We start from the raw sequence: 10,398 nt of genomic DNA on the forward strand, positions 1-10,398 counted from the left end.
CTATGTGTAAATACTGTTCTCTGCATAATTTGTGGAACTCGCACTCAAGTTTTTCACTCACCTGTGTCCCTGTACTCTTGTGATGTGACAATAAATCTGATTTGATTTGATTTGATTTGATTTTTGTCTAGATGTGTAAGGGGTGAGTAGAAGGCAGTGGAGATGGCATCATCAACTGAGCGATTAGACCGATATGCAAACTGGAACGGGTCCAGGGAAAGGGGGAAGGACAGACTTGATGCGTTGCATGACCAGCCGTTCGAAGCACTTCATGAGGATGGAAGTGAGTGCAACCGGACAGTAGTCATTGAAACAGGAGGGTGCCGCTTTCTTCGGGACAGGGATGATGGTGGTGGCTTTCAGGCATGTGGGGACAACAGCCTGACTCAGCAAGATGTTAAAGATATCTGTAAAGACATCTGTGAGCTCCACAGCACAGTCCCTCAGCACACTAACGGGTATGTTGTCAGGACCAGAAGCTTTCCGAGCGCTGATCCTGCTGAATGATCTCCTCACATTGACTGGGCACAGCGTCAGCACTTGGTCTCCAGGAGGGCGTGGGATCTTCTGTGCAGGCATGTTGTTGTCTGTCTCAACCGGGCAAAGAAGTTGTTAAGCTCATTCAGCAGAGAGGTGGAGCTGTCACAGGTCTGCGGGGGGGGCTTGCAGTCTGTGATGGTCTGTATCCCCCGCCACAGTCTCTGTGTATCTCTGCTGTCACCGTGGTGCTACCATAAGAACCCAATGTTTTTCTCTCTGGACTCTAGGACAGCTGGAATGAGAAGCAGTGGGTTAAACACATACAGCAGCTCCCTCGGCCAGTCATGGGCCAGGGTGTCCTATCCCAATGGACTGTCTTGGTCCCGTTTAAAGAATCACAGCCAAGAGCAAGTCGTGTCTGACGAGGCGAGCATGTCCACGTTCACCTGTACTTGCCCCAATTATACTGACTAGGTCTTGGTGAAGTTTCCAGTGGCCTGGGCTCAGCATGTGAATACTCTAAGACAAGTTTCACCACTCACAGCTTGAGATGTTTGATGTGTTTCTGGCCAGTGTCTGCTGACCACTCACCCTGAATCCACCTGTGTTGCCGAACTGTGCACCCTATCCTGTGGTACATGCATCTGTTGTCACTACCTCTTTGCGTACAGTAGCTGTAGGTGACCCATCATCATCCTGGACATGAGGAATTGTACGGATCCTTGAAGCTGTAGCAGTGTTTAGTACTGCACTCTTGCTCCCAGCCTCAGGTGGCCAATGAGTAGCAGAACTGCTGGGCTCGGTCCATAGGCAGTGAGTCTACCATTGTTTGAGGGTTCAGCACCATTCCAAAAAACTGTGTTGGAGACAGTCTGCAGTATACAGACAGGCCCAGTGCTAAAGCGTGGTTCAACAGCCTTTGAGTATCTGTGAGTGCTTGCTCTTTAGAGGGGTGTCAGGAGGCCACTGAAATAAACCACTCTCCTTTGCGAACAATGTGAAAAACAACAGTAGTGTGAAGCACGCGAAAGGGTAAAACCTTTAGAAATTAGTAGAAAAGCAGTGCAGTACTTTTGGGGTCTCCAGCCTAGACAACTCTGAGAAAGAAGAGCATCCCTTACTGTGGGGCCAAAGACATGGCAAACTAAAGGCAGAGGGCGAATCATTGCCTTACATGCATCTAAAAATGTAAACTGTGCCACCTACACTTGGTGGCGGCTATGAACCAAATTAGCCACTATTCTGCCATTACCCCAAGCCAGATAGCCAAGGGGCAGCATTTAAGAGTTTGCTGGTTACTTCTTTGGTGTTACGACCTTGTAGAGAAGAATGCAGGGCCAAAAACAAAAGAGAGAAAATGAACAATCCTGGCCATCCTGGTAACAGTGTTATGTATCCTGGGAGAAAAGTTCACCCGTGCATCTACTTTTTGCACTGGGGTAAATGTCGGTCAGGGTGCCATGCTTTATCTGGCAACACTGCCTTAGAAGCGGCACAAGCATCCACCACTGACGTTGAAGAGAGCCCATGGAAAGCCACCACGTCCACCACGGACGCCAGTGCCGGTTCCACCGAGCTTGTTCGATTCCATAGCAAGCTTGAGTGAAACTTCGCTGCGAATTTAGCGGCAAAATCCGCCCCCCCCAGCGGGAACACAGGAGCTATCCATGGGGGTTGCACGCATGAAGAACATACTCATTTTCGGTGGCTCTGGTTTAGCCTCTGGCTGAGCGCTAAGCTTGTAATACAAGTAATACAAAAAGGGTTCTTAGTCCTCATAAGTCCATTTGTTAAGTTAGCACAAGGAAGCATTTTTCTTATGCAACGTCTCCACTGCTCCATCTGAGGGCTGCTTAGCTGCTTTCTTCGCAGTGCACAGCAGTGCTGGCAGCAGGGCTTCGCTCTGGGCTTCAAGACCCACTAGCCTCTCTTGGCGGTGAGCTAAGGGCATGATTGCACAATTTATGCATGGGTTAACCAGTGCTTCGTAGAGGTGGTCTAACCCGAGGCACAATGGGCATAAGTTGCGGCCATCGTAAGGTACAAACTCCCAGCACCATGTTAGCAATAGCACACTCACAACTTGCTGAAGTGCGAAGAGCTTCCAGTTCCAAGGTGGGAGTTGGGGCTTCTGGAGCCTAAGCTACCTGAAGGCACCGCCAGTCTGGTGGCTAAGCTCTTTCCCCAACATCGAGCTCACTTAAGGTTAGAGGAGAGTTGCAATCCTTGGTGGTCTGAGCCCGCACTGAGATGCTCAGTTGTGGCTGGGCAAGGAGTCGTTGACAACAGCCCATATAGGACTAAAAGAGTTTTGAGGTTCTGACACTATGAAATGATGTCATGGGGCTGCACAACTGGTCTGACAGTGAGAAGAGAAAGGAGAAACTCGCAGTGAGTCATGGGATAATATAGCCACAGTGACTTCACATGCAGGGGTCACATCGTAACTCATTTGGTATACATCCTTTGGCCTGAAGCTGTGAACGAAAGGAAATATCCACTCAGCAAGTACCGCATCTGACCTTCAGGAAATACAACATATGAATTCCATTTTCAGTGACTAAATTATCATGTGTACAGGGGGCAAAACACACACACACAAAATACTTTTTCAAATAAAATCCATATACAAGTGGATAAACAAATCTCTGTACATTACCGAGTGCATGACTCAAGTAAAATCACCGTTGTAATTCTTAATTAGGCACTTCTTACATTTTTGTCACAATCCTTGCAAAACCCTTTGTGCTAGACCTCAGGAATGTTATGAGCTGTATAATTATCTATTGTTTTTATTTGCTCTTTGTGTAAAGCACTTTGACCTGCCACTGTGTATGAAACTGCCTTGCATTAACACACAATTTATAGCACATAGCCTAATTAAATATAATTTATTCATGCACCTCATGTCAGCCAATATGTTTATTCTGTTTGCTGAACTAAAACAAAACTAGCTGAAAATCAAACAGTATTGTAAAACCTTTAAACAGCTTTACTAAGTTTTTTTTAGCGGTTATTCACTGCTAAATTTTGAGCCTTTGTCATTTACTGCCATTTACCTGCATGCAGTGTGTTAACTAACAAAGACAGCATCAAAATCGGACAACATCTTAATAAACAAACACGAGGAACTAAGGGCAAAATAATGGGGAAACTAGGAAGATCAGGAAACTAGCAACTCTAAAAACATGGCTCAGATTTACAGTGTGTTAGCTTTTGTATATTACTTTCGTCTGAGAAGGTTTTTAATTAAATGTATTTAACCCTATGGGACCCACAATACAGTGATAATACAGTGCAAATAAACGTTTCAAACGTTTCCTGAATCTGTAGAGAGTCACCCTTATCATGAGATATACATACGTGACTCACATCTGGAGTTATAAGGCTATGAAGTGTAGGGTGTCAGTGTAAATACAGATGGGCCCAAGCACCAACAATTTTTTTTTAAATGTAGTGCAGCTTGTCAGTTGGTGCTGGAGTACAGAAGAAAAAAATACACAAATAAATAATGTACATTGAGGAACAGTGTGATTACATCAGGTCAGAGTTGTTATTTGTTTTAAGTAGCACATGCTGCATCATTCATAAACATGAAACTATTACACATGGGAGTGAGCTTCTAAGCCACATAAATCTGAGAGTTGCTGACTGCCACCCTCACTTCTTTATGTCACGAAGCTGGACACTGCTGGATGCAGCCACACAGCAGAAGATCTGAATTAAATATTTAAGTATATTACTAATACTGGAGATAGTGGACCCATGAATTTTACTGGGGTTAATGAAACTGATGATTGTCCCCCTTATACCTGTCCAGAGAGATCTGTTTCTACTGCAGTGTATGTGTTTCTGTATGTGTGTGCAGCTGCTGCTGTTCTGCTAACAGTGTGTGGAAATCTGCTCATCATCATCTCTGTTTGTCACTTCAAGCAGCTCCACACACCGACTAACATGCTCATCCTCTCTCTGGCTGTGTCAGACTTTCTGGTTGGAGCTCTTGTGATGCCAGCAGCATTAATATGGATGATCGAATCATGTTGGATTTTCAGTTTGGTTTTCTGCTTATGCTACATATCGATCTCCATGTTTCTCACAACCACATCAATATACAATGTGGCTCTAATCGCAGTTGATCGGTATTTTGCTCTCTCTAATCCATTCCTCTACACTGAAACAGTCTCTGTGAAAACAATGTACATTGTAGTTTTATCCAACTGGTTTGTATTGCTGTTTTATAATATAGCTCTTCAGTACTTCTGTGGATTCTTCTCAGGTCTGTGTCCTGGGCAGGGCTTCATGGCCTTGGATGAGGTCTGGTCTCTGGTTGATCTTCTGTTGACATTTGTTTTCCCATGTGCTGTTATAATTATACTGTATACTCTAGTTTTTATTATAGCCAAGAGACACGCCACAGCCATCAGAGATCTTAAAATTCATACTCAGACTGAGACCTTAAAGAACACAACAGACTCTATGAAGTCAGAGAGAAAGGCAGCTAAAGTACTTGGCATTCTGGTGTCTGTGTTTTTAGCTTGTTTATTTCCATACTTTATTTATACTGTGTTAGGTAATGCAGTAGAAACTGATGCAGGAGTATTTCAAAACGTTTTGTTGTTGGTTTATTTTAATTCCACCATTAATCCAGTTATTTATGCTTTGTTTTATCCGTGGTTTAGGAGGTGTGTTAAACTCACTTTAACTCTACAGATATTCAACCCAGATTCTTCACTGATGAATGTTCTTTAATGAATTAAATGAATTACAGTTGACAGAGTATTTCAGGTTTGTGGACACTGAGTGCATTTATAATTATAGTAATTGGCAGCAACTGAAATACTCTGCATTATACTCTGGATACTGGAGTCCAGACCTTTTTGTCTGTTTTAACCTTCAAAATCATTTAGAGACTGACTACAGGGGGATGAACAGGCTTGAGTATTTTCTATACTAAATGAAACACCTTTAGTACGTCCCTAAACATAATTTGAAAAGTCAGGTAAGGTAGTAAGGTACTGGATTATCTTGCTGCATCTCCCTTGTCAAAGTCTGACATTTGCAGCAAAGCTGTGGACAGCACAGATATTAATAAGAAGTGTTTGCATCAAACACTGACTTAGTCTTTTTAAGTAGTTTTTAGATTTAAAGACGTGTCAGTAGATATGTAAGTTAGCTTCTCTGTAAAACGTTTATTCTCTTATTTCTCTCTTGGTCAAACAATTATATTTAAATGAATGAAACGTGATTTTAATGATTTGTGGTAACCAGTTGTATTTATATAATTAAGAACTATCTCAAAAGGATATATTTCTGTTGGTTGAACTGCATATGAGTTCTTTAACCATTGACTATTTGCATAATTTATTAATCAGTTAATTATGCTTTTGGTTAATTGATTAATCTTGAAAAGAAGTGCTTGTATTTATCTGTCAGTAGTTATGTTTCACGTTATACACAAATGGTCTCATAAACAAATTAAACTTAAACTTAACGGTGGCGCAGTGGGTAGCGCTGTCGCCTCACAGCAAGAAGGGCCTGGGGTTGATTCCCGGCCGGGCGACCAGGGTCCTTTCTGTGTGGAGTTTGTCTGTTCTCCCTGTGTCTGCGTGGGTTTCCTCCGGGTACTCCGGTTTCCTCCCACAGTCCAAAGACATGCAGTCAGGCTGATTGGACGTGCTGAATTGCCCCTAGGTGTGAGTGTGTGATTGTATATGTATGTATGTATGTCTGTCTGTCTGCCCTGCGATGGACTGGCGACCTGTCCAGGGTGTATCCTGCCTTCTGCCCAATGACAGCTGGGATAGGCTCCAGCACCCCACCGTGACCCAGAAGGATAAGCGGTTTAGATGATGTATGTATGTATGTATTAAAAATTACTGTCCTTTTCACACTTTGTGCTTTGAAAAATACAGCACCCACCCTGTCTTCTAAATCATATGTGCAAATAAATAAAAGCACTTTTAGCCAAGGCATGACATCAGATCTTCTGCATCGCTACTGAAAATGTTATTTTACTCAGTGTGAAAAGTGCACAAGTAACAAAAGAACCACACTTGCATGGCAAACAAAGTTCTCTTATGGAGCTAGGTTAACTCTGGAACTTTGCTTTAGTATTCCAATTATTTCTCTGTAGCAAAGATAAGAGAAACAGTGTGTGTGATCGATAATATTTTGTAAACATATCTAATATTACCAGCCACACAAAAACAGCCCGCTCATCAGCTATGTCAGACATGCAGAGTCCTAAAGCAGTGTTTCTCAACTCAACTACCTGATGGTTTCACAAATGTGCTTAATCCCAGATCCCAACATAAAACAACAAAAAACAAAAATAACAAAACCTTGGAACTGTCTGGTGGGCCCCAAGGACTAGGCTGAGAAACACTGTCCTAAAGCATGCTTACTATATGTGAAACAACAATAACTATATGCATGATGTCAGTGTTTTCAAAAACATCTATTTACATGAATGTACAGAAAACTGATATTTAAAAATTTCCACCCTAGAGATTATTTTCCAAAAGTTCAATTTTCAGTGACCTAAAACACAGTTTTCTTGTGGACTGGAGTCCAAAAAGAGGAAAAATTACTACTTCAAAAATTAGCCTGCAGTGTCATGTCTGCAGTGTGAGTACAACCTTTTTATGTGTGTGGTGCAGAGTGCTTTGTGTTTTCCATTTTTGTGTTTTTTGTTCACTAAATGTGTTAAAAAATTGAATCAAATGTATTAAAATGTATCGAGCGAATCAGAATGTTTCAAATACTTTTGAAATACGGCAGCAATGTAAATGCAGAGCGGCCCAATTAGATATTTAACTGAAATAACAACAAGTTTAAGCACCTTGGGTTTTTTAATGGAAATGTATAAACCTAATTCCAAAAAAGTTGAGACAGTATGTGAAATGCAAATAAAAACAGAAAACAGTCATTTGTAATTCCACTGTGATCTGTATTTATACGAAAGCAATACAAAAACAAGATAGTTAAAGTTTTATCAGTTTCATTGTTTTTTGTAAATATATGCTCACTCTGAAATGGGATGCCTGAAACACATTCCAAAAAAGCTGGGACATTCTACATTAAAGCTACTTAAGGCTAAGAATTGTGTTTAATGTTCATAAAATATGTAACTGATGTGATCATGCTTGGATACAAAAGGAGCGTCCAGGAAATGCCCAGTCCTTTATGAGCAAGGATGGGTTGAGGCTCGCCACTTTGCCAAAAAAGTCATCAGCAACTAGTCCTGCTGTTTAAGAACAATGTTCCTAATCAGTCATTTGCAAGGATTTGGGGTATTTCACCCTCTACAGTTCAGAATATCATCAACAGATTCAAAGAATCTAGAAAAATCTCTGTGTGTAAAAAGCAAGGCCAAAAACCACAACTGAATTCCTGTAACCTTTGATCCCTCAGAAGGCACTACATTAAAAACGTGCATGCTTCTGTGATGGATAGCACCACATGAGTTTGAGAATACTGACAATATTGACAATACTTTCAAACCATTGTCAATAAACCGCTGCATTCACAAATGCAAGACGGTGCTATGCACAGTGGAAGCCTTACGTTAACAACATGGAGAAACGCCTCTGACATCTCTGGGCTTGTACTCATCCGAAATGGACTGATCCACAGTGGAAATGTATTGTGGTCTGACGAGTCAACCCTTCAGACTGTTGATGGAAATAATGGACATTGTGTTCTAAGGGCCAAAGAAGTAAAGGACGATCCAGTCTGTTACCAGTGTAAACTTCAAAAGCCAGCGACTGTCATGGCATGGGGGTGTATTAGTGCCAATGGCATAATTTGCACATCTGTGAAAGCAATATTAGCGCTGAAAAATATATACATATTTTGGAGGAACATATGAAGCCTTCTAGAATCTTTTTCAGGGATGTCCATGCTCCACATAACAACGCGAAGAAGTATTCTGCTGCATAATCAGTGTGCAGGTGCTAGACAGGCCTGTCAGTCTCCGGCTAAAAATTTGTGATGCATTATCAAGTGCAAAATACGTCAACAAAACCATGTATATGTTGCACAGCTGAAGAGTTGTGTAATTGAAGAATTGCAAAAATTCTGCTTATAAAAACTGTATCAATTGGTGTCTTCAGTCCCGAAATAATTATTAAGTGCTGTTAAAAGGAAAGGTGATGTAACACAGTGGTAAACATGCTCCTGTCCTAGTTTTTCTGGGATGTGTTATAGGATCAAATTTGGAATGAGTGTATATATACATATCATAAAGTAACATCCAATATTACGTTTTTGTACTGTTTTCCATTTAATACAAGTCAAAAGAAAATTTGCTAACATCTACATTTGGTTTTAATTTCACCAACTGAGTATGTAGTCTGTTAGTCTGTGTTGAAGCACAAAAGGAGAAAATGTGGCTGCATCAGGTCAGAGTAATCACACTGTTGCTCATAAACATGAAACTATTACACGTGGGCGTGAGCTTCCAAACTATATAAATTCAGCACTGCTGACTTCCTGCCCTCACTTCCATAAGTCATGTAGCTGGACACTGCTGCATGTAGCCTCACAGAATATCTGGTTTAAATATTTGACATTTTAAGTATTGGATCCATGAATTTTACTGGGGTTAATGAAACTGATGAGTGTCCCCCTTATACCTGTCCAGAGAGATCTGTTTCTACTGCAGTGTATGTGTTTCTGTATGTGTGTGCAGCTGCTGCTGTTCTGCTAACAGTGTGTGGAAATCTGCTGATCATCATCTCTGTTTGTCACTTCAAGCAGCTCCACACACCAACTAACATGCTCATCCTCTCTCTGGCTGTGTCAGACTTTCTGGTCGGAGCTCTTGTGATGCCAGCAGCATTAATATGGATGATCGAATCATGTTGGATTTTCAGTATAGTTTACTGCTTATGCTACATATCGATCTCCTTGTTTCTCACAACCACATCAATATACAATGTGGCTCTAATCGCAGTCGATCGGTATTTTGCTCTCTCTAATCCGTTCCTCTACACTGAAACAGTCTCTGTGAAAATAATGTGCATTGTAGTTTTATCAAACTGGTTTGTGTTGCTGTTTTACAATACAGCACTTCAGTACTTCAATGGATTTTACGCAGGTCAGGTAATGTGCCTTGGCCAGAGCTTTCTGGTCTTGGATGAGGTCTGGTCTCTGGTTGATCTTTTGTTGACATTTGTTTTCCCATGTTCTATTATAATCATACTGTATACTCTAGTTTTTGTTATTGCAAGGAAACATGCCACTGCAATCAGAAACCTTAACATTCATACTCAAACAAAGAACACAACAGACTCAATGAAATCAGAGAGAAAAGCAGCTAAAGTACTTGGCATTCTGGTTTCAGTGTTTTTAGCTTGTTTATTTCCATATTTTGTTTGTAGCATATTAGTTAATGTAATAGAACTTGAAGTGGGATCATTTCAAAAAGCCTTAATGCTGGTTTATCTGAATTCCACCATTAATCCAGTTATTTATGCTTTGTTTTATCCGTGGTTTAGGAAGTGTGTTAAACTCACTTTGACTTTTCAAATATTTGACACTGATTCTGCACTGATGAATGTTCTTTAATGAATGAAATGGGTATTACAGTTTGGCACACTACTTCAGAGTTGTAGGCACTTAGTTGATTGCATTTACACATTAGTTCTATGACAAGAAAGTGTACTTGGATTGTACCATACTCTGGAACACCACACAGCATCCTCTAAACTTCAAAAGTAGATGCCTTTGTAGACTCGGCCTTTAAAATGGCCTATTACGAGGCTTTCATTTCAGCAACAGGCCTCTTAAGCTGTGCATTATTATAAAGTTCACTGTTTCCCAGATTTCTGGAAGTCACACTTTGTGACACTGTGAGTCATGTTTAAAGAACATAACTCTAACCAAGTTAAACTAGTTTTAACACTTCAAATATTA

General features: G+C 41.0%; 2 protein-coding genes across 2 annotated transcripts; both read left to right on the top strand.

The window, feature by feature from the left end:
- Positions 1-4,245: 4,245 nt before the first annotated feature.
- Positions 4,246-5,229, top strand: LOC118816254 (trace amine-associated receptor 13c-like). The gene has a single exon (XM_036582776.1). The coding sequence runs from the start codon at positions 4,246-4,248 to the stop codon at positions 5,227-5,229; it is 984 nt and encodes a 327-aa protein (XP_036438669.1).
- Positions 5,230-9,069: 3,840 nt separating this feature from the next.
- LOC118816256 (trace amine-associated receptor 13c-like) lies at positions 9,070-10,050 on the top strand. The gene has a single exon (XM_036582777.1). The coding sequence runs from the start codon at positions 9,070-9,072 to the stop codon at positions 10,048-10,050; it is 981 nt and encodes a 326-aa protein (XP_036438670.1).
- The last annotated feature ends 348 nt before the right edge of the window (positions 10,051-10,398 follow it).

The sequence above is a fragment of the Colossoma macropomum genome, unplaced genomic scaffold (assembly GCF_904425465.1).
Source record: "Colossoma macropomum unplaced genomic scaffold, Colossoma_macropomum, whole genome shotgun sequence".
Taxonomy (NCBI): domain Eukaryota; kingdom Metazoa; phylum Chordata; class Actinopteri; order Characiformes; family Serrasalmidae; genus Colossoma; species Colossoma macropomum.